Source organism: Lagopus muta, chromosome 3 (genome assembly GCF_023343835.1).
Source record: "Lagopus muta isolate bLagMut1 chromosome 3, bLagMut1 primary, whole genome shotgun sequence".
NCBI classification, from domain to species: domain Eukaryota; kingdom Metazoa; phylum Chordata; class Aves; order Galliformes; family Phasianidae; genus Lagopus; species Lagopus muta.
In genome coordinates, this window is record NC_064435.1 from 34,708,298 (window position 1) to 34,732,804 (window position 24,507).

The window sequence follows — 24,507 nt, forward strand, 5'->3', positions numbered from 1 at the left end:
GACAGATTCATGACCACAAATCTATCTCAAACTGGGGGAGAAGAAGGAGGCTGAAAGAACTAATAGCAGACACCTGGTTCAACAACTGAAGGCCAACTGAACACACATCTTAAAAGCAACCTATGACTGTGAGTCGGTCATTTTACCCCACAAACTGTGAGCAGCCCAAGAACCCCTAGAACTCTTTTGCACAGCAGCCGGCTGCATGACAGGCGCAGGGACACGTCTCAAGATTACGTCTGCTCAGAGATCCCTTACACTTTGACATCATGATGCCTTGCCGATACAGATCCTTGGTAAAGGCCTAGCAGTTATTTTTTAAGCTTTGTTAGCTTTGCTAGGATTATATCTTAGACTGACTGTTAGCTTTGTTAGCTTTGCTGAGATTACATCCTTGATTGTGCACATATGATCCCTTAGATACAAATCATTGACAAAGTCTGGGACTAGTATTGGATCCAGCCACAGATCCTTTCCTCTATGGTTCAAGATGTTTAGAAAGCAAGAGGGTCTTCTCTGAACCTCGTGACTCAATGAGTGGGCCTCCTGCAGGAGTATGTTTAACCCTACCCTCAATGCAGTCAAGCGTATCCAGCCCTCTCAAATCTTGCTAAATCACTTTAGTTGTTGAGTGTATTACTGATTTTACTGTAGTTTAGGAGAGCTACCCTCTTTTTAAAATACTTTCTTCTAATTTTTTTTTTTTTATTATTATTTTTTAGCACATCTGCCACGTGTACTTATTCTGTTTTGCAAGAGTTAGCTTTTATGATCCCTGACTAATCAGGAAGATTCCTCACACAGTCACTTTCTTTTGCTTGTATATTTCCTTCATTTTCATATGTGGGACTTGAGAAATGTCTGTGGGTGGATTCCTAGTTGTATTGTAGCCAATATGAATATCATATCCCACCATATCCTGCATGACAAACAAGTCTGGATTTTTCTGCCATTCCCACTGTTTCTACTGCATAACCATTTGGCCCACATAATATTCTTACACCACAGCCCATCATTAATATGCTCATTAATAGTCTTTAGATATTTCTTTTGCAATCTTCAATCCTTTATTCTTTTCACTAGGATAACTGTGCACTCTTGAGCCTTTCTCTTCAACTGTTTGCAAGTCAGGATATTCCACTCATATTGCTTATTCATCCTTATAATGGACAGGACTTGAAGACTGTGAGAGCTGATATTTTACAACTCCTTTCCATTTCATCCTTCTCCTCTCCTCTTCTTTCCTTTCACCTCTTTTCCCCACCTGTCTTACAGTTTATGCTAAAGCTATGTTCAGTACTCCAGAGAAATGAAACTGTCCAGATGTTGTTTATATACGTACACCTGCCAGTTAATGAGTTAATAGATTGTATTTGTTTTTATAGTAGTACAAACTCTGTTGAGTTGTTCCAAATATTTGTTGCTAACAAAGACGGCAGTATTCCCAAGGAAAATAAACCGAATTATAGCAATGAAAATAAAAGGCACGTTCTGAAAGTTATGAAGTCTGATATAGGAAAGTTAGGAAATTCCAGAAATGAAGGCTTTTCAAGAAGGTATGATGTAGTTCTATGTATTTTTTTTCCACAGAACCTTGCTAAATGTTCTGGAGTACTCTGTCTAGTTATGGGATCACCAGTTCAAGAAAGACAGGGCACTTCGAGAGAGAATTCAGCGGAGGGCCACAAAGATGGTGAGGGACTGGAATGTCTCCTGTATGAGGAAACGCTGAGAGAGCTGGGACTGTTCAGCCTGGAGAAGAAAAGCCTGAGGGGGATCTTATCATTGCTTAGAAATAACTAATGGTTGGGGAGTCAAGCGGATGTGTGGAAGTCTGTACACATAAGCTCATGCAGAGAATGAGGCAAATGAGGCATTCTTCAAAATTTTGTGAGTTTGCCCTGAGTACCTTACTGTATTGCAAATACAGTACAAAGTTCTATTTAGGGTACACCAGCATTAATATTTTCATGGATAATCATCAGCAGGGATATTAAATGCCAACTTTTTCATGCTCAGAGTGCTTTATGTGTTCAAAAGGCAAGTCCTGAATACATTATATTTTTTTGTACATCTCTTTTTTTATATCAGAAGATACATATTTTTGGTGCACTTAGCACTTTGGCAAATCAGGAAGAACTCTACACCTTCCCTGTCTACACAATGTTGATCTATCTGTAAAGGCTAATTCCTAAATTACTTCTGTATAAGTACGTATTTATCTTCAAATTTCCTCATTAAAAAGGGTGAAAATTTAAATACCCCCAAAGAAGCATAAGACTAGCATATTTATGAACATCACCAGGGTTGAAACTCCTCATGCTCTTCTAACAAAACTCCTTTAAGTTTCATAATAGCATGTCCCATTTTCCAGTTGTCCATATCTTAGGCTGCTACTCCATTTATTTGCATGAACTAAAGACTGCATAGCTTCAGGAGGATTTGAATCCATGGCTTGACTGGCGTTATTCCTTTCTCAGGGAGTTTTCTGTCAGATTGGGACGTAGAGATAGTTTTTACTGTGATCACATGATAGGCAGGACAAAAGGGAAATTACATGACTGTATGACTTGTGGCATGGGTGGCAGGAGAAAGATGATTCCTCTCAGTTTGGGGTCTTGCCCACAGACCAGTCCAAGTGGCTGTGACTGACATGGGAGATCAGCAGAGGGAGGCTGCAGTGCTGCCTTACAGAAGTATTAACACGGATTGATCTGTTCACTGAGAAAAGAACATGAGGCAGGAAGAACACAAGGTAAGAATCAAATCTATCAGTCTTAAGTTTAGTGAGTGAGCTTTGACAGGTCTGTAGCCTTTTCATCCTATGCTTAAATCACTGCACTTCCCTTGGCCTGTTTTCCAGCAGGAAGACGCACAGGGAGCAGCGAACAAAAAGGCTTTGAGTTCCGTTGCCCTGAATTCAGCCTGATGCCTATTAGCTCAGAGCTTCACTTTCAGAGAAAACAGCTGCTGAGCTGTGAGCTGGAAGCAGACCCAGTTCCAGTGGCATCTTCATGGAATTGTGCTCCAGCAGTCCAGCAGGTCACTACAGAGTACAGAAAACCTCTCTTCTTGTGAGACTTATAACCTAAATAAATTTGGACAGCTTATCTCTGACACAGAGGTTATTTTGTTGACCTGGTTCCAATGTCTAATGTGGTTCAATTTCTCAAAATCACTATCACTGTTAACATGGGTATTTTTTCTTAACATTTTCCAGAAAAACATGTAGACTGTTTTGGCTGAAATAACTCATATGCATTTATACTGAAGTCAATAATGGACTTGCAATATTGCAACTGCAATGGTTATAGCAGAGCTGTAAGGTGCTGAAAATAGTAATCCTCATTCCTGCCATTGCTTATAACACATATCTCAGTGGTGTTTCAGTGATGTAGAATCTGCTCCTGTCTCAGCCTGGTAGTTTAAATCCTCATGCACACAAAAGCTACCCAGTAGAACAGGCATTTGTCCATGTGCTGCATATAGCAAAATCACACTGTGATGTGTAACATACAGTACAGATTGCAGTATATACTGTTCTAAGTTTATTTTGAGTCTTCTGCATTTTCATAAGACAAAAAAATATGATCTATATCATCTTACAACATTGGCAGTATGAAACATACACACAGTATGCATTTTGAACTGTAGCATATGTACAGAATGTTCACAATTTAAACAGGGGAAATGTAACAGAGCATCTATCCGTGATCCAGCTAGGCTTACTACCACAGTATTAAGAACATACTGAAATCTTAGGTGTCTGTTAATTGGAAAGACCTCAGGGCTTATTTTACAAATTGTTCACCTCTCCCACCTCTATCCCCCCTCCTGCTGACTGCAAACGCCTTCACCTCTCTCCATGCTACAGATGTTTCCATGAGCCTTGTAAGCTTAGGAACTGCTCTTGAAAAAAATTTGCCACTTGCCAAAGAGCTAATGCTGCTGTCACAGAACAGCAATTACATGCCAGGAGTATGGATAAGAAATGGACACAGTTGTATCTAGCTGAAAAGCATACTACTCTTTTCCAAATGTAACGGTATTTGCATCCTTTTTCCCTACTTAAGAACATGCTGCAGTAAGAGCTCCATAAAGACCTCTTAACAGCCAAAAATCCTTCCAGTTCTTAAGCATAATTTTTCAGCACTATATCACTGTAAGACTAGGTTTTCACCTCTTGGAAATTAAATATGTTTTTTCTTTTCTGCTACATCTGTGTTAAAACTGACTATTCAGCCAAATCCTCTTTATGTAGTCCACTAAGATGCCAGTTTGTATGGATGCATCTATTATAATTTTACTTGTGCATTCTGTGTGCAAATATCATCCAGACAGAGCAGCACTGGGACAGCCTATTTCTGTAAAACAAAAAACTTTGCAGCTTTGGGCTTCTAACTCATAGGCCTTTGCTAGTAGAGGAGAAATTAACCTACCCCCTTGGGCTTTTCAAAAGGTTGATACAGAAGACTACACAGCACTTAAAGGTTATTTAGATCCTTCAGGTTGCATTCCCTGCATTTTAAAATAAGATGATCTTGGTGCTTTCCTCGTGGCATTTTTTTCCCCATTTGAAATTGATTGGAGATAGTAACTCTGGCAAATACAAACAGTGGAAATACAGAAATGGTGTTGCAACCCAACCCTCTCTGTGCCCTCTGCCAGAGCTATTGCAATCTCATATCAGTGTTTTGAATCTGGATGAGGGATTACTCTAGCTGCTGTAGCTACGTACTTGTAAATGAACAGATAATGCTCTCCATAGTGAAGTGAAACACTGAATTTTCGCTGCAGCGGTCATTTGTAAAATGAGTAATAGTTCATCTTGCATAATCTGACTGTATAACTTCTTAATGTGCAATGCCTTTCAGTTTTAAATTACTAATTTTGCAAGAAATAACAGGATAAGCTGCTAAGAAACCCACTGGGATTCCCAAGTTGGGGATTTCAGAGTTCCTACAAAAAGCCCTAGAGAGCTGTAGTAAAATGTTAGTTTTTCTTATGCTTTCTCTCAGTGCGTTGTATTGCCCAACTCCAGTGTGCTGTTTGATCTCAGGAAGAACAGCTGACAATTCGAAGCAGCATTGCTCAGATACTTCAATGCGAGACACAACAATCATATTTTCTCCAAAAAACAGAATGGCATTTTTCACTATTTCACTAAAATCAGCAGGAATGTTTGAAGAATCAGACACAAAGTGTTGCCCAGTTCAAGCCATCTGAGTCAGGCTCTAAAGTTGAGATTTGCCAAAGTCAGGACGGGTTTGTATCCAAATCCCATTTTTATCTGCTGCTGTACATCTGGGTCTCTGCAATTTAAAGAAAGCTTACAACAGAGCAATTCAGAAAGTTAGAATTGTACATGGTGCCTACAAGAAGTAAGGCAGCACCCAATATTATGAAGTATGAGGACGTTTGTAGTGGTGTGTGCAACTGAGAATGAGTGTGGCATACAGACCTCTGCCTTGTCAGCATTCAGTCTAACTGCAAACGCATCATGTGTCACATCTGTGATTCTGACCAAGCCTGACAGACAGACAGCAGCAGGGCTGCCCGGCATTGCCAAGGCCCTGCCGTGCCCCTGTCTGCTGTGTGGATGTCACAGAAGCAGACTCTGTTCCCCTGACCCACTCTGTCTCCACCCCTCACACTTGGTCAAGGTGGGATCCTAAGTTGCCTCATGTTTCGGACCCCCTCCCTCGTCCTGGCAGCATGGGACTGAGAGAACTGAAAGTGCTACCTTGGGAATTGGCCCAGCACCTAACGCAGTGCATCAGAGCCAACCTTCACTACCCACATCTCTTACGGTGGGCCTCTTTAGGTTTTATAAACGAGAGGAGGACTGTTCAGCAGCAAGCACAAACCGGCCGTCTGCCCCAACAGCGAACGGCCCCAGCGCAGCACTGGGAGCACATGGTCTCAGCCGGACACGAGGCCCGGCCTACGGGCAAACGGAGCCCTTCCCGGGGCCGACGTCCCCCGGCGCGGCGTGATCGCCCCGCGCCCGGCTCTCCGCGGCCGTTCCGCTGGGCCAGCCCCCACCTCGCCGCCGAGGCTCCCACCGCGGCGCCGGGGCGAGCGGCAGCGACCACCCCCCCCGCGGCGGGGCGCTCCCCGGGGAGGAGCCGGCCGGGTCGCGGCGTGCCCGCTCGCCAAGTTGAGCTGGGAGCAGCCAAACCCAGCCCCCGGGCGCGGGGTGGGCGGGGAGGCCGGCCGGCCGGGCGCCTCTCCCGCGCGGAGCGGGAGGACGGGCAAAACTTTGCTCCCCGGTTGCGGAGCGGCGCCAGGAGAGGCGAGGGGGAATGGGCCCCGAGGCGCTGCCGCTCGGCCCCTACGGCGGGGCGGCCGCCGCCGCGCTGCTACTCTGGGCCGTGTGCGTGCTCTGCAGGAGGAAAAGGTACCGGCGCGGGGGAAGCGGGGCCGGGGCGCCGCGGGGAGCGGGGCTGCGAGGCGGGCGCCGCGGGTGGGCTGCGCACCGCGCATTGGGCCGCGCTCCCTCCGCCCGCCCCTCCGCCGCGAGAAGCCCTATCAGCTCCCGGCGGGGCATCGGGGCTGCGGGCGGCGAGGGAGCGGCGGGGCCGCGCGTGGTGCGCTGCGGGGCCGAGCTGCCTCGGGGGGCTGAGGTTGAGGGCGGTGGGGATGCGCGGGCGTCCGTGCGCACACGCACGAAGCTCATCGCACGGCCTTGGGGCTGGCGTGTGAATGTGCGTGGTTTGGTGAGAAGTTGTTCGCTGTGTGGCCTGTGTAGCAGAAGGGACTGCGCGGCTCTTGGTGGCATTTCGCTCGGAGTCCAAGGTGCGCTGCGCTAATCTGCTCCAGGGAGGTGCTGGCTTGCAACAGCCGCAAAGAGACTTTGGCAAATCTCAATTTTAGAGCCTGACTCAGATGGCTTGAACTGGGCAACACTTTGTGTCTAATTCTTGCAACAGCCGAGGGCAGCGTTGTGTGACAGCAGTGTGATGCGCATCTTCACGGCTTTTGTTGGTGAATCCCACTGTGTTGCTTTTAGTTTGCTTCTGCCGTGGCACTTCTCAGGAGTTACACAGAGGCATTGGGGTACTTTCAGTAGACAGAAGACATTTTGAGGGAGCATGAAGCACTGCCTGGAAGGAGGCTGTCTGCTTCTGACCAGTCCCTTATGGCAAACCTTCTCCTAGGTGTCCCTGGTGTTGCTCATATTGATGTTCTCCAGTATCAGTTCCTCTCAGTTGGCTGAACAATAAATGGATGTAAAGGCTTGAGGAGAGGAGGAGTAAGGAATGGAGGGTCTGGAGTTCTCTTTTTTTTTAATCACATAATATTCATAGCAAATAATAAATTTAATTCTTAAATAATAGTTACTTTTTTAGATCATTGGAAGTTCTGGAAGGTGTAGCAAATGTACAAGTGCAAATAAAAGTAGTTGTTGTACATATTAAGAATGGTCAAAAATTGGCGTGGAAGCTTTTAGACCAAATGTAACTTTGGGACTGTGTGATAAGGAAATTTTGAAATCATGAAATTTCTCACGTTGAGCTCAGAAGGCATTTGGTCACTGAGGTGGGTTAGTGCTGTGATGTTTCTGCTTTGAAATGGGGAGCCCAACCCATCTCATAAGAGTGCAGAGAAGACATCTCTCTGAGCATTGGAGTGGGGTCATCTCCTGTGCCTCTCTCAGCCTCCCTGAGCCAGTTCTGCAAGGAAAATAAACAGAAAGCTCTTTATTCTTTTGACAGGTTTAGTTTTCTGCAGGTTGAACTCCCTAAACAAGCTTGGCACAGGAGTGAAGACATGGTCATGGCAAACTGCAGTGGGTATATTTTGGGGTTAGGTGCTGTCGCATCAACTCAGCTGCTGACATTCATAGAAATGCTGATATTCATAGAAATGCTAGCAGAATTGTAATAGGCTGAATTTTTTGAAATGGAGGCAGGCGAAGCCCTTACTGTTGGTTTTCAGGCAGATGTGGACGGTAGGCAAAAAAGGCCAAAGAACCCATTTTGGGTTATTTTCATAACCCTCATTTCTGTAGAGTTCTTGAAGCTATTTCTAACCAGTGTGCAGTAAAATTGTTTGGATGTTTGTTGTGCAACAGAATGAAATTATACAGGAGGCCTCAGCAAGAAGGCCTGCTGTCTTGCCCTGAAAACCAAATGGCTATGTGATTAATAAAGTAATTGTGTAAATCCCATGCTGTTTGTCTAACAAGTATACAAAGCACCAGTGTGCAAGCAACTGGAAATAAAAAATGGAAAAACCCATCAACCTCTGTGCAGTACAGTCCGTGGCATAAGGCATTGGCATAAAAGCGCTGTCCTGTTCCGGGAAGATGTTCTTTTTTCTTTTTCTTTTTTCTTTTTTCTTTTTTCTTTTTTCTTTTTTTTCTTTTTTCTTTTTTCTTTTTTTTCTTTTTTCTTTTTTCTTTTTTCTTTTTTCTTTTTTCTTTTTTCTTTTTTCTTTTTTCTTTTTTCTTTTTTCTTTTTTCTTTTTTCTTTCTTTTTTCTTTTTTCTTTTTTTTTTTAGCTTGAAGGAAGAAGAGAGATTGTATGTGGTCTTTAGAGATGCCTGGCAGCAGCCTGGCTGCCTTCTCCTCTACAGTACAGAAAGCTGTGCTAAGGGTGCAGTGTGTTAAAACTTGGGAATAAGGTTAAGTTTGTGCACCAAGGATTTAGGGCAGTTTTGTGGTCTGCCCTTGCTTGTCTGACCCTGAGTTGCTTGGAGAAGAGAAAGCTCTGGGGTGACCTGGGTGGTGGTTTTTCTGTATCTAAAGGAGGACTGTAAGAAGGAAGGGGACAGACAGGGTCTGTTGTGATAGGTCAAGAGGAAATGGTTTCCAACTAAAAGGGAGGGGATTTAGATTGGATATAAGAAAGAAGTTATTTACAGTAAGGGTGATGAGGCATTGGAACAGGTTGCCCAGAGATGTGGTAAGTGCCCTGTCTCTGGAGACACTCAAGGTCAGACTGGAAGGGGCTTTGAGCAATCTGATGTTGCTTTAAGTGTTCCTGCTCAGTGCAGGGGAGTTGGGCTAGATGGTCTTCCAGTGTTCCTTCCAACTCAAGCAATTCTATGATTCTGTGATTTATTTGTGTCTCTACCTCCATATTTCCTCCGACTGTCAGACTCTTCTCTCCCTATCTTGTATCTAAATGTATTAATCCCAACAGCCGGCTGGGCTGTCCCCCTCCTGCTCAGGCATACACAGAAGACATCTGGGAACCTGTCGACATAGGAAAGGTGACTGTTGGCAAAATAATGCATGAATAAATGCCAAAGGCATAGACTGTAGCCCTGACATGGAACATACCCACTTAGACTGAGACATAAACAATTTGGTTTTGCAGAGCTTCCCTACATGAAAGAAAATGTTGCTATTTCACTTATGCGGGTGTTATTATAAAAATGAAGATCTTATATAATGTTTGTGTGCCTATACTGATGTACTCACTCTTTGTAATGGGATTGCTTCTCACTATTCAGGTACCAAGACGAGCTTTACCAGAATAATCAAATTTAACATCTTTACCACATCTATGTGTGGTTTCTACCTGGGATAACTACAGTAGTCAAATGTGTATATATAAACAACGTGTAGATAAATAGAGAGCTTAAGTACATGCACACAGCCAAGTGTAACCTTGCCTTAGAAGGCTGGGTTAGGTTTATTCTGTGAGATGATGTCTCAGTCTTGCTCAGCTCAGGACAGGCAAAACCACCGATGAGGCTGTTAGAGCTGCACTTCCAGAGTGTAAAAAAGGGCTGTGTGTCCCAAGGAACACAACTCCCCACATCAGTCCCTGGGTTCCTTAAGTAGACATTGCAGGATTTTGCTTTTCATGTCTGAGGTGTTTCAGCTTCATTCAGTCTCAGGCTGAGTACTCGTTACCATACCAAAGATTTTGTTCTGTCTTAACCTGCTACTATGTTTATCTGCAGTGCCTTTGGTTTAATCTGGTGTTACCAGATTTCAGTGTAAGTGCAGTGTAGGTTTTCTTATTAAAGTATTTACATCCAGTGTTTGGAAACAGAAAGAAATGCAGAGGAATTTCCTTTTGCATAAATGTTTATCATTTGAGTGCTGGTGGCAGTAATAACACAAAGGAAACTAATTGGAGTCTTTGCCAGGTTTCGTATCACAGATGGCGAAGAAACAGAAGTAGAACAAAAGTTTCCTTAATCACGGAAAATTTTATTTTGAGTTAAACTTTGCTGTCAGCTGAGGTTCAGTGCCTTCTGCGTGCTACAAAAAGATCTCCCTCTTATTGGTAATGAAGAAGGGCATATCCAGGCTGTTTGCTGGGGAATGTTTTCTCCAGAATGCTTCCTTTTTGTGTATGGCATGAAAGTATTCCTGCTATGGCAAAACCTGGTGGTTTCCTATCCTGCTAATTATTCCCTTTTATGTTTATGAAATGGCTAAATCAGCTTCAGCTTTATGTTGCTTTTTTTGTTGTTTTCAAACTGTTTTTGCACTGACTGTGTGCAGTCTCATGGAGTGGGAGGTGGCACTGCAGGTGAAGGCAGCTCCTGCTTGTCTTCCAGCAGTGATGTGCTGAAGTCAGGGAAGCGTGCCTGAGATCAACAGGGGTTGGCTCCTACTGACACACAGGGGTTCCACTTCCTCTCCCTTGAGTTGATGCCTACTTTTGGATGCTTGGGTCAGAACACAGTATTTAAAAAACCTTGAAAATAGTAGATTAGGCTTAATGTGAGAAGAAATACTTGATAAATTTATCTGACAGAATTTTGTCACCTTTTGAGCTATGGATTTAAAGCCTTGTTGGAGTCAAGTGTCTTTCATTTCTGTCCTTTATTCTGTCCTCTGAATTACCTCAAACACGTACTCCAATATTCATCTAAAATATTTTTTTTTAAAATTGCTCTCTTGAACCCAGATAGTCATTGTTGAAAAGAATATAGATTCCATCTTTGCCTTCAAGAACATCTTATCCTTCTCTGTGACAAGCTGTGAGCTTGCTAACAGCTCTCTTACCAAGTGAATTGTAGTTCACAAGATGTCATCAGCCTGTCTTTTTTACCACTTCTGCTAATTTAGGCAATATGTTAAGGTAGTTTTCTGTTGGAGAGAACATCAGGAAGGACAGATAGAAAGAAATCAGAAAAATCAATCCTCTCCTGTATTACCTTGGCTTTGTATATTGACCTTTTTCTCCATCCTCCTTGTTGGTGTTACACAGAGTGCAAAGTTTTATGACCTTTTGCTAAATTTCATTGCCCACTCTTACCTTTGAAAAGATTAGGACTGAAGATTGAAACTATTCAAGGGAAAAAATAGCAGTTGTGTTACTTAGAGGTCTTTTTTTTTTTTTTTTTTTTTTTAAGAAAAGTTTATTTTCATCAGTGCTCTTGGGTTTTCTGTATACATTCACCACCGTGCCATATTGTGATAAAAGCTAATTTCTCTGCTTTTATCTTCAGCAAAAGTTAGCAAGGATTGAATAAAATGGCATCATCAAAACCATAGTCTTCTCAAGGCGTACAAGACTCAGTTCACTGGCCTTTGAGCTCTCTTGCACTATTGACCTGGAGAGCCATTATCATATGGACCTCGCATAATAGTGTATCCCAAGATAGGTTTTCTTAGTTTTATTTCAGCACTACTTGAAACACTGTTTGTGTAGTGTATACATCTTGGGTTCTGTTTCCAGCCAAGGTTTTGAAGATGACACTGAAGATGACACCTACTTTAGCAGACTACCAGCTTTTCAATAATCTATGATTTACAGTGTTCTTTGCTTAAGGTACACTGCCACCTAGCAACAGTTTCTCTTCCCTCCCAGTTTTCTTGACCTACTTTGTCAGGGGTTCTGCTTTAGTTTGTACCTGGTCTGCTCTTAATTAGCATCTAGAATGCATCAATAGATGCCACGCTGGTGAATGTATGGAGTGGGGAGACAAAGATATATTTAGTGGTTGTCAGAACTGCTGGCTTCAGATTTCTTTCTAACATACAGTGGTTTTCACTTTTTCAGTGATTTTTCCTTCCAGTGCTTTTGTGAAATGCCAATCTTTTTCTTTCTTCCTTTTTTTTTTTTTTTTTTTTTTTTTTTGTTGTTGTTGTTGTTGTGCTTCTTTTTCAGTTTTGCTTTCTCCTGTTCATTTATTGTTTGGAAGAAATAAAAATCAAAGTGTGTGAATTAAAAGGAATCATCGTTAGTTCTTTTTGTTACTCCAGTGCAAAATGAAACATGGAGCATCCATGTAGAGCACTTCACAGAAATGCACTTAGTTTAGAGGCAGTACTGAACAATTAACCCCTGGAGTTATCCTTCAGGTTGATAGTCCTACAAGACAAATCCAAGCAAATACAGAGTGCAGAATGGATTGCTTCAAAAATTAGATTCAGGCTTACTACTATACTCAGAGAAGGAAAACCAGTACTAGTTGACAAATTAGCTGAAATGTTATCTGTAAAGGAAGGGGAAACAGGGCAAATCTTAATCCTAGTATCACAGATCCAGAGAGTGATGGAAGTTGGCAGGGACCTTGAATCCATCTGGTCCAACCCCTCCTCTGTCAAAGACACTCAGAGCAGGGTTCCCAGGATCCCCTACAGGAGGTATTAACTGCTTTTCCCTAAAGCACGATGGTGAAAACTGCCACCTAATGCATTTTAATCGTTAGCAATACAAGTAGATATCTCTATCCTCAGGCTACTTCAGGGCAGATGTGAGGTCCGACCCACAGAGCCTCCTGGACCTGTTAACTCCTGCAGTGAGAAGGTTTTTCAGTGGGAAGTATGGACCTGGATGTGTGCAGAACCCAAAGACCTGCCTGCTGGTTTGCCTTAGCTCCTCAGCTGCAAGCTGGAGGTCAGTGTGCTCTCTTGATTTACAAATAGCATAGCCAAGTGCTTCACGTGCTCCAGTTGTAGCCAGAGAAGAATCTCTTGGCTGAAAGCTTTCTTCCATGGCGTAGCCATTCAGTATGTATCAAAGAGCTGCTGCCTCCCCATTCCTGTTCACCTGTATGCTCAAGTACAAGTTCTAGTTACCATTTTAAGTCAGAAATGCAACATTTTGTCAAAATATTTAGCTAAGCTGTTGTATCATGTCAGCTGCTTTAGTGTTTTGCTCAGTTATGAGAATTACTTATTTATTTATCTATCTATTTATGTATTTATATTTCAGTCAAGTACTCAGTTTCAGAAATTGGGCAGGCTTGTTTTCTTCAGGTAATGTAACTGTTCTTAGAGCTCTGCCAAATCACTTACTTAACTTAGTTCTAGGAATGCTAGGGAGTTGGGGAAAATATAGAAGCTAAAAGAAGCAGCATAAGTGCAGTGTTAATATACTATGAGAAGTTAAGGAAAATCTCACATTTAAGTTGGCAGTCTTCTTCTCTTTTATCCAAGTTTTATAGAGCTCCTTGGTAGTGGAGCCAGGACTGGAACTCATTTTCCTGACTTCTAGTTTCATGCCTTAACTTCCTGCATTTCCCTTCCAACACACTTACCATATATGACATTATAGCTGTCTGGTAAACTAACTTTTTAAGCCACGAGGCAGATTTTGAATTCTGATTTAAAACTTCAGCAGTATTCCTTTTCTTTCCCATCCATTTACTGATTCTTCTACAAGATGCGTGTAGGTTTTAAGGCTAATATCCATTTGCACGCCGTCTGGGAGAATTTTGGCTGACTGAGAGTCCCATAAAACAAAAGTTTCCTCTTTGCAAACCACATGGAGCTTGGCTGTAGATATTCAGTTCCTTTCTCCACAAACTGTTTTTAATGGTGCCAGATTCTTCTGTTTCTTCTCTTTGTTTGGCACATGTCAGGAAAAAAAATCTTGGCTCTCATATAGAACATATCTTGTTTCCTCTTAACTGCTCGTACTTTCTATTCTTAATTCAAATCAGCAAAAAAAAAAAAAAAAAAAAATCCGATGGTTGTGCTTCTAGTGATTTAATGTTGTAGTTTCCTAAGCAATATTCTAATGTTCTGAAAGAATATTCTCTTCCATGCTGGAGGCCTGGCAGTAGGAGGTTCTAGCTGAACACAGTGGATGTGTTTCTGTTATCGGGGGGAATATTGCCTGGTGCCCTGGCAGGGTGCCCTACTGAAGCCCTGTGCAGGCAGGTGAAGGAAGAACAGATGGGCATAACGAAGCTAACATGGGGATGTTAGAATAGTGTACTCTCAGTCGCACATTTGACCCTTTCTGATGCTGTGTCAAACACCCAGATTGCAACAATGCACTCTGCAAGGTTGTGGCCACAGTGGGAAGTTGACAAAGCATCTCCTTGCTGTTCTGTGGCATCCCAGCATTCTATCAGAGAGAGTATGGGTATTTTTTCCACCAGCTCCTCGTATTCCTTGCTGACAGCTTTCCTCTGCACCCATGGAATTCCATCTATTCCTGATGGCCAGGAGGGGGGAGCACTGCTGAATGTGGTTGCCTGTCTAATTTCCTGTGGCTTCCCAGCAAATCAGCAAACTCATTACTAGCCTGTTCCTTCCTCATCCAAGCTCTGTACTTTTCAGAAAGCCCATCTCCAGATATTTCCTGAGTAATCGTTATGAGTTCTTACATCACTTGCCTTGAGTGGGCACATTTTGAGTGACACAGGAAAAAAAAATCACAGAAAATTGCCACACTTTGATTACCTTCTTAAGTAACAAAGTACTTAGGAAAAAAAAAAAGATGGTCCCACTTCAGTGTTGTGTGAGCATTGCAGGAATTTTGCAATTACTAGCTCTGAAAGTAATTAGCTTAAAAAGAATAGAAAAAGAAAAAAGGAGCCTGCATATTCCTTAACAAGAGAAACTACTGCTGCTGAAGCAAAGCAGACAGAAACTGCAGGGAATTTGTGATTAAAATGAAGTTCCTGAGAAGTCAGTATTTCAGTCTTTTTGTACTTTCCCTTTGTATACATGCCAAAATGGGGGTGGATTTGCCCCTTTGTCATGGTGTAATAGTTTAGCGTCTGAAGACTTTAAAGAGATTGTGTCTAACGTTCTAATAGGGCTCTAAGGAAAATGACTGTAATTTCAGATAACTGTCTATATTTATTCTGCTTAACCAAAGAAAGGTGCTGGCCAAAGGAAGGACAACCTCCTATATCTCATTTTGTGCTATTCAACATTTTTGTGCACTCAACTGATGCTTCAGTAGCATTTGGTCATTGCTTCTGTGGTTGGAAAGTACTGTTTCCTGATTTCCTCTTCAGTGTTGCCATGGTGTGTAGGTTACAATAGCACTTCTTCAGAGCTTTGGTGTAGGGTAGGTCACAGTTGTACTACTTATCAGCTAGTTTTTCAACATGAGAAGCTTCAGGATTCTCATTTGGGAAGCTTCTCTGAAGCTGACTTGAATGGTGGAATTGGTAACAAGGTATAATTTTTTTCTTCAGTTGTTCAAGAATTGATCTGTGATACCTCAGATTTATACTTTATTCAGATGGAAAAAGCTTCTGTGTAAGGTTTGCTTTTGTTCTGGTATCATTAGCTGTAAAAAGTATCCAGTAGACTATGTGTTTCTTCCTTGTACCTTTTGAAAACTTCCGTTACGTGTTGGATGGAATTTTTTCAAGTATTTTAAAGATTTTTGGATGTCTTCTAGCGTTCAGCCTGATACATGTTTTGCTTCAATTGCTAACTTCCCAGCCACAGAGCTGAGGGTGAGGCATGTCGCCAGACCCTGTACTATGGCTTTTGTATGTGATTCCTTTTGAAAAGGAGCAGCTGTGTAGCTGTGCAAGAAGTGAAAATGTCTCTCAGTTCAGGACTCATCCAAGAACTAACAGTAAAATGTGATGAACCTGCAGAATTGATATTCGGGCAAAAAAGGGAGGAAGAATGAATGTACTGGGAGGACAGGCTTATACTTGGTGCTGTTTTTGCCTCCAAAATGCATGCCTGAGATATAGCAGTAGAACATAGTCGTGTGTATGTGATGATGAAATATTGTGCATGATGGTATATAAAAGATGTTTGGGACCCTTCAGTAGCAGTTGCCATTACAGTGTGTGTGACTGATAAGGATTTACTTCCAGATCCTGAAGTGCAGCATGGAGGGTTCAGATCTGGGACTCCTGAGGACCCAAGGAGTGAAATTTGAAGTCTGCGACCCAGCAGCTTGCATGTAATATCCTTTAAAGCCAGGTTGAATTATCTGTCACCACTAAGGAGCAACAGAGTTGCTCACAGCAGGACTGGAGAGTTTGCCTGTGTCACTGTTCAGTGGCTTGGGAAACAGCTGCTTGCACAATGTCTGGTTTGTGGTTGAACAGACAGCTGAATTTCTGGCATTGCTGCTCCGAGATAGAAAAAATGGTAATTAAGCTTCAAGAAAAGAAATCTTGCATATGTGAAGGAGTGAATTTTTTTCTGTAAGCTGTTTAGTTTCTCGCATCCAATATAGTGAAAATGCTGCTAGATCCTACTTAGAAGAGAATTATTTCATAATCCATGGACTTCCATAGGTAGAACCACATCAGACATGATAAATTTAGAGCCTTAAAAGCCTGTGGTTATAAAGACTTCAAAATAAAGCCTTGCATATCACTCCCATTGGCTCTACAGTGCTAAGAAGTTAAAACAGACAGTGCTGAGAATCTGATGGACTCAAGAGATGGTTTGGGCTTCATGGTTTGGTGATCTCATTTGGAGGAGTAGGATATCCCTTTATGTTTTGCACTCAGAAAGAGACTTCAAATAAAACACAGTTATTTGGACTCATCCAGTCTCATTTTCTCCATAGTCTAGGCCACTGCCATGACTCCCAGCATTAGCTAAATTGAACTGTGTTTGAACAATATTGTGTATGGGAAGATGTCCTCTTTGGTTTATTTGTCCCTCCTGATGAGTAATCCAGTGCTCACCCCACAGTTTGCACTGCCGCTTAATCTTTCTGTCCTTGCTTGAAGAATTCAATATCATGAGTGGATGGTGTGTCCTTCTAAATAGTGAAAAGTTTTAATTAAAGAGTGAAAGAGGCCTGAGGTGGCACCAGAAACTATTTCAGGCCATGTCCTATTCAAAGTACTGTGTAGTGCTGTTACAAATAAGTATTTTGTATTTTATGGTGATTCTTTCTTATAGGTGCAGGCAGGTCCTCCTGTCTCGTTATCAAGTTATTAAGGATTTCTGTGTATCCTTTCTCCCCACTCCAAGAGCATTTGTACGGACCACTCTACCTGTACTGCCTGCTGCTGTGCTGTGGTCTCTGCACTGAATGCTTTTTTGTTTTGGGGAAAAGCAGAAGAGCAGTTAAGTTTTCTTAACCAAAGCTATAAAAAACAGAGACAATTCAGACAAGACCAGATGAACTCATGTTTCATTTTTTTAAATTTAAATACTAATAGGTCTTGTTGGTTTTGTACACTGTTTCAATGTATCTTGTTATTAATAATACCTCTGAGGCTATTGTTTAGGAGCCAAGAATATGTGTTTTACATTTTTAGAGTTCCAAATGCATGATACTCAAAAGAAATACAAGGGATAGCAACTGGAACTGTAGTGCTGTGGTTCATTTCCCCAGAGCGAAAGCTCAGTAAGTTTTTCTTGTTTTGTTTTCAGCATGAATATAAGGTGCTAGTTTGGAATGTCAAATGACTTCTGTTATCAGACCACGTGAAAAAAATCCCAAACAGTACACTTATAGCTGCGTATTTTCACAAAATTGGCAGTGTTAGGAAAGTCCTTTGGAGGTGCAGTTTTAGTGCCTTAGTAGTCATCCAAATAAAGACTTCACAGCTGGTTCCGTTCTCAGTGCAGGATTGAACTGTTTGAGATGTTAGGAAGATGGAAGTTCTCACATGGTCTGTGGTGATGGTCCAGAGTGGAGGCTGCCCTGGGATTCCCACACGTGCACAACATGGCCATCTCCCATAGTTTTTCTCAGGGAACAGGAACAAAGGCTCCGGGTGACAAAAACTCTGCTTTGGCTACCATTGATCGTTTGTACCTCTGATATCCTATTTAGTCCAGCCACTCTAACCAGTTGGAGCTACAGATCAAACCCTGCTGAATACTGCTTTTTACTCTTTGTGGCAAATATGGAGTCATCTCCTTAAAGGCAGTAGGGAAAGTCTTTTGTGTCCCTGGTAGCAAGCTCATTTCTCAAGAATGTAGAAAGGATAGATGAGATGCTTCGCTGCTGAGGTATGAATTGTATAAGTCAGTACAGAATCTGGTCATCCATTCCATTTTCCAAGGTTGGTCTGCTCAAAGCTGCTGCAACAAACATGTCTTTGCATGCTGAATTCCTCAGAACTGCTCTATATATGGAAAACAAGTTGAATTCTATAGGATAAATAAGGTCCTACAGTAATTCAGCAGACAATCATTATAACCTGAATGCAGAGATTGGCTAGTGGGTAATGCTGGATTTATGTCAGTAAAGGATGATGTCTTTATCCCCTTGTCCTGTTTCAGCAGGCTTTGTATTTTGTATCATTTTACCACCAGGTATTAGGGTGTTTTTCTCCTGATTTATCAATTTTTCCCTTTTACTCTTCACAAAATTCACTTCATTGAATAGGAACTGTCTTCATCAATTCCCATTGCTCTGCTCAGGGGATAAGCTAGGCTAATGAGACCCTTCTTTGTTTCATTTGAGTAGGTTTTGCTAATTGCATTTATCACACTGGAACCTGTAAGGGGATTTTCCATAGACAAAATGACAATAAAAAAATTAAGTGCTTTTGTTGATATGTCACCTGGCAATTCCTTCTGAATCCTCAACATTGCTGTCAGCAGATGTGTCTTCTTAATGTCCACTGCCTCTAATTGCCCTTTATTTCCCCTCTGATCTCCTTGAGTAGGATTTATACCCCTCAAGTGATGGGATGAAACCTGCAAACAGGCCATAATACATCTCCAATCAGAAGCAGAGAGAAAGAAAGAGAAAATAAGGACTGAAAACCTGGTCTACACGTAGGAAGAAGTGAAGTTTCATACGTCTTATGAATGTTCTCAGAGAATTTGATTGCATAAATGTCAAGCCCCAAGAATAAGATGGCAGCTTTTAGTTGAGTGGACTGCCTCACTGTGTCACAGGTAGACCTATGCTCTGTCTGTTGAAGAAAATTTACATTTATTGAACCACAGAATTTATAGTATGAATTTCTCAAGGTTTTTGCTAAATCAATGTATGCTGGGATTTTTTGGTCTAGCTTTAAACTTTGAGTTATCCTCTAGTTCCTTCTTATCTTTGACTTGGTCAAAAGTAGCTTGAAAGCTTCTTGCCTTTTCTAGGACATCTGTCTTCTGTAGGACTCCTCCTTTCATCTGAGCAAGGGATTAGAGCAGTCACTGTGCTCTTCATTTATGTAATTTTGTCATTGTTGTGACACCAGCTTAATCTTCTTGACTGGCTGATCAAACTGATTTTAAACAGTTTTAGACAGAGTAAAAATTAGTGCATTTAATACTTCTCTGATTTTTCTGGCAGTTTTTCTATCATTCAGTGTAGCCTTTTCTTTGTTTACCTCAATTCCCTTTTTTTTTTTTTTTTTTTAATGTACTTATCTTTGCCCCCACGATGGGGACCATCTACTACAGATGCCATTTTTTTTAACCTTTAGGTCTCTAATTCTGCCAATTTCTCAATTCCATTTTAAGGACCATGTTTTGCCAACCTGATTGTACTAGAGAGCAGAGTGGTTCATCCATCTTCTTCATTTCTCACCAAGGTGTCTGTGCTTGCAGAAGCCCTGGGGCAGTTGCAGTCATATACGGTGTCGGGGGGAACTGCCCAGGCAGCTCACCTGCTTTGAGGAACCAGTTTAATGGTGATGCTGTAGACATAGTTGCTTGCATGGCATTTTCTGATGGGTATGGCAGACTGCACCATGGGAAAGAGAGTAAATCCTGATGTGAATGATTTGCAGCATGATCATGCACAAGTTCTGCATCTGCTTGATCTCATCTTCACCACCTCTAAAATGTTAGGGATAATACTTGCAAGTTTCGTTGGGTTTCCTAAGAAATTCCTTTAACTTGTGATTCAGCGAATTGCTGAAGCAATTACTGATTAAAAGCTTTTGAATAGCCTCTGATTTTAGTGGGATTTGTGCTGCTAAGCAGAGCAGAAGCTCTTTTTTTTTTTTTTTTTTTTTTTTTTTTTTTTGACAGATTAGCACTTTCTTACTGAGGCAAATGTGAATTTCAGGTTTGGTAGTATAATGTAAAATATACAGTAGTACTTCCTCACCTTAGTGGTACTGATTCCTGGGGAAGAAGGAAATCTGGCATTAATTTAGGCTCTAAACCAGATTTCAAAGCTCAGTTTTGATGCAGTTAGAAGGCCTTTAAACTTCAGAATCTAGAATGCAGTTCTCATCTCCTAAAAGTCTGTAGATTTTGAGACCACTTCTTGGTTGGCAACTGAAGCTATTTCAAAGTAGAACTTCTACTTCCATAAGAATGTACATGTTGGCTAGCACTTTAAAGGGCTGGAGCCAATTTTAGGTTTACTTTCAAATAAAATTCTATGTATATTTAAATTGTATGGTTGCTATAATCCATTCTGACCACATGGCCCTGATTATGAGGCAGTTTTTTTTCACATTCCTAGCACTGTGAAACAGTGACTTGTCTCTCCTAATTTTTCTTGGGTCTGGGTAGCACCAGCAGTTGTGCCTCTAGCTGAAGTTAGCACACTCACTGTCTTCTGGTCATGCAACTGCAAAACTCATCTGTTATTTTTCTTTCCATAGACTGGCAAACTTATAGGATACTAATGTTTTTTTTAAAAACAGGCTGAATTTTAATCTCCTTTCATAATTCTACTGACTTACACAAGGCAAATGAAGTCTGTTTCTGTGTTCAAAAGCGTAAGCCTTCAAAGCGTTTTTTCATTTGTATGCTATATATAAGAACACAGTTGAGGATGGCTGTCTTCTGGCTGTGGACCACATAGTATGCGAATTTTCTGCAACTGGGATGACAAACTTCATCACATAGTCACTAAAAGTGATGAAGGAGCTTTTGAGCCTTTTGAGCCACAAAGATTTTGTGACTTTATAGTATTTTTGTTTGTTTATGTTTGGATACTGAATTGCTTCTTTAACCAAATCTGTTCCAAGTTTCCGAGAAAGTTGTCACGTGAGAACTGCCCTTGGTAGCCCTCAGCTGCTCAGAACTGAATTTTCTAGAATTTCTTCATGTTGTTTTTGTGCGAGATAGTTCCTTCTAGTATGAAAAAATGTCACAGAATCACAGAATTGTAGGGGTTGGAAAGCATTTGTAGATATTATCAAGTTCAACCCCCCGCCAAAGCAGGCTGCGTACAGCAGGTTGCACAGGTAAGCCAGGTTGCACAGGTGTTTTGTGGCTAATAGAAATAATGGGCTTTTTCTGACACGTGCATGTGTTCCTTCCCACAGAAACCAGATGTGAGGGGAGAACAAAGGGAGGCCGAGAAAAATCCCAGCATGGATAAACAGTACTGAGTACCTAGGAGGTGATTCTTGTTCTGTCCACGGACATAGCCACACTGACCTTCTTTTCCTTTTTTCTTTTTTTTCCTCTTCCTTTTCCTTTTTTTTCTTCAAATCATGGTGCATTTGCCTCACCATCTATATCGTATTTATGCAGCTATGGCCATGGAGAGACCATGTCCTTTGACTCCTTTGTTTTCCTTAGTACACCAAGTATCACTTCTCATCCTGAGTTCAACTGTAAACTGGCAATTTTTGCCTCAACTTTAAAATCATCCCTTTTTTAGCCAAGTAGTTTTTCTGAATGATTGAGGACTACAAGCAATATGGAAGATAACTGCCTGCTTATGATTGAAAAGTGGAAGCGTTGGGTAGGTAGTTTAAGCAAGTATAAGCAAGTAGTAAATTCTTAAAAAACAAAGAGGGCTTTTTTTCTCTTCATAAGAGAAAAGTAGAGTGAAAACCTTATGAATCTTTTGACTACAAACAGATTCAAATGTTCCTATCATCTTACTGTACTAATTAATCACAATGGGTATATTCTGGGAGTTGGACTAGATGTCCTCCAGAAGCTTTTTCCAATCACAATCATTCTGTGATTACGGATGGTTGGAGCTAAGTAATTTTCCTTTAATTCTCCTGAAGTTAATATTTCAGATGCTCACTTTCAAGTTTCCTCTATATTCACTTAGCTGTACTGTCTGGTGTCAAAATTTGAACTTTGCTAATTTGGTACAACTTTATTGATATATGTCTTTTAACACAATACCAGTTGTCAGTCTACAACCTCTCTAGAAAAGAAACTCTTTATTTTTCTTTAAAACTGATTTATATTTGTGGCCATTTTCTTTAGAGTGAATTACCATTTATTATCAATTCAGATACTTGGGTATCTTTAGCTGAATCTGAAGGCTGAAACTGGAAGCAAAATCCAACTTTAGAGTCGTTTCCATTTTGATGTGTTGAAAGTAGTTGTCTGAGTTCAAGTGTGATCTTCTGAGGCTGCTTTTTTTTCCCTTTTCCTGTGGTTTTTTTCCTCTTATAATGAAAAAAGTGTTCGTGGAACCGGGCTGCCATCAGCTTTTGGCTTTCCTTAGATTTGTGACTTTGTAGCCCCAGAGTGGAACTGTGCTGCTGTGGCTGAATGCTTGATGTTAGGTGTGTGCTGTATGGATAGCTTGAAACCTTGTCATCTGTGGTTGAATATGCTGAGGTTTTGTTGTCCTCGCTATGTGCTTGCAGCAATGTAGCCACATTGTGGCTCAAATCACTATTTTTTAGACAAGGCCTCATTGAAATAACAATTCTGGAGTTCATAGGAAACTTCAGCTTCAGCCAGAGCCATGTGTTGTCATCAGAAATTTTGACCTCCTCTTGCAGGCTCATTACCAAGGAGTTCAGCAAGGGATTAGTCAGGATTTGGGATTCCTGTTCTGGGCTATCTGCCTTGTTTTCTCTCTACTGTATGTGAGATCCTGGGACACGCAGCACTCACTATGAAGCATTGCTACTCCACCCTCATGTTTGTGCCAGGAGTGCTGTGAGGATACAGCCTGCTTTCCATGTCCTTTGCACCTGTTTTGTACTGTTGAACTTCACTGACTTTGTTCAAGTTACTCATTTGCAGCAGGGAATTGAATGTTGCTTGTCTATCCCTGTAGATCGGAGAGCAGCTGTTGCATTGCCTCCATTTGCCTACAACAAGCAGCTCCCTTTCTCAGCAGTGAGCATCCTATTAAATAAGGAAGCTCTGTGCACTTGTTCTGAGTAATTAGAAGGCTGTCTGGGTAGGACTTTAGATAGGATCACTGAGACTTCCTTGTGTATGGAAAGTAAAACCTCTACGTAAGCAGGAGTAACTGAAGATAGTTAACATAGTATGAGGAATACAGTCATTTCATCTTGGCTTATTTAAAGTGGTGACTGCCATAATGAATACATTTTTAAAGAAAGAAAGAGTATGAAACAAAGACATTCAAGCAACTTTTTTGTAACTCCCCTAAATATACTCTACCATGCAAAAAATACCACAAAATGTTGATAAGCATCTTTTCCTCCACAAAATCGAAATAAAATTCCCTTCTCTTTTTCAACCTGGTGCTTCTGCCAGATTTGCTATGTTGGGAACATGATGTGGTGTAAAAGGCATCTGTAACCTCAGGCTCTCAAGAAGAGGCATGTTTTATACATTATTCTCATCTCTTCGATGGATACCTTCTAGGAAATGTCTTTGTTAGTTGTTCTTTTTTTCCAGTACAGACATACTGCTTCAACATGTTCTGCGCTGAAATGTCAGCGTTGTGCTGTTGTGTAGGTGGTAGTATGTATTATACACAGTTTTGAAAACCTGAATAATCAGTGGTGTGCATGACTTTGCCAGGGAAAACAAATGGCTGTGTCATTTTGATTTCGGTATATCAAGAAAATGTAACCTATAAAAGTTAATTAGCATTCTTCAGAAGGGGGTTGTTTAACTAACATCTTTGTTTCCATGTTTTCAGTTTTGTCAGAAGCTGGAGGGGAGTGTTTATTCTGCTGCTAATATATACCCATAGATTGGCAGATTATTCCGTGGAGTTTTAGCTACCATGCATCTGTCCTCCACTTCATTGAATGGGTAGGTTTTCCACTCACTTGAACAACTGCTTAGATTCACTGAAGAAGAATGTATCACAGACTTCATTAATTTTTTTTACATAGTGTTTATCAATAAAGCTCCTTGAGCCTGATTTAATTATATATCAAATGAAGTTTTTCCATTGACTTTAAAAGGAAAAAGATGTGGATAGATGATATAGCCATTTGCACACCAGCATTACTTAACTGTGCTAACGTAAGTTGTAAAAATTAGAGGACAGGCTTCTCATTCACTGACTGCTTTGACAAATTCCTTCTTGACTGAGACCTTCCCAAGGCTGAAAAATCAAAGATGAATAAAATTGTACTTCTATAATAAAAATTAAATTGTTACCTTTACAAATATTCTAGAAATGGAGGTGTGTAAGGTTTGATTCTGGAGGTATTACTGGATATTAATTTTTACATGAAAGTATTTATGAACAAGTAGTTAGTAAAAGGATCTAATTTTCACGTTAACATGCCTGATATAGAAAAGAT

General features: G+C 41.2%; 1 protein-coding gene across 1 annotated transcript in view; it reads left to right on the forward strand.

The window, feature by feature from the left end:
• The first annotated feature begins 6,189 nt into the window (after nt 1-6,189).
• The window catches only part of LOC125690437 (cytochrome P450 7B1), a 121,841-nt gene continuing 103,523 nt past the window's right edge, over nt 6,190-24,507 (forward strand). The window contains exon 1 of the mRNA XM_048938767.1: nt 6,190-6,400. Within this exon, the coding sequence (XP_048794724.1) occupies nt 6,306-6,400 (95 nt within the window). The 5' untranslated portion in view covers nt 6,190-6,305. The remainder of the gene's footprint in view (nt 6,401-24,507) is intronic.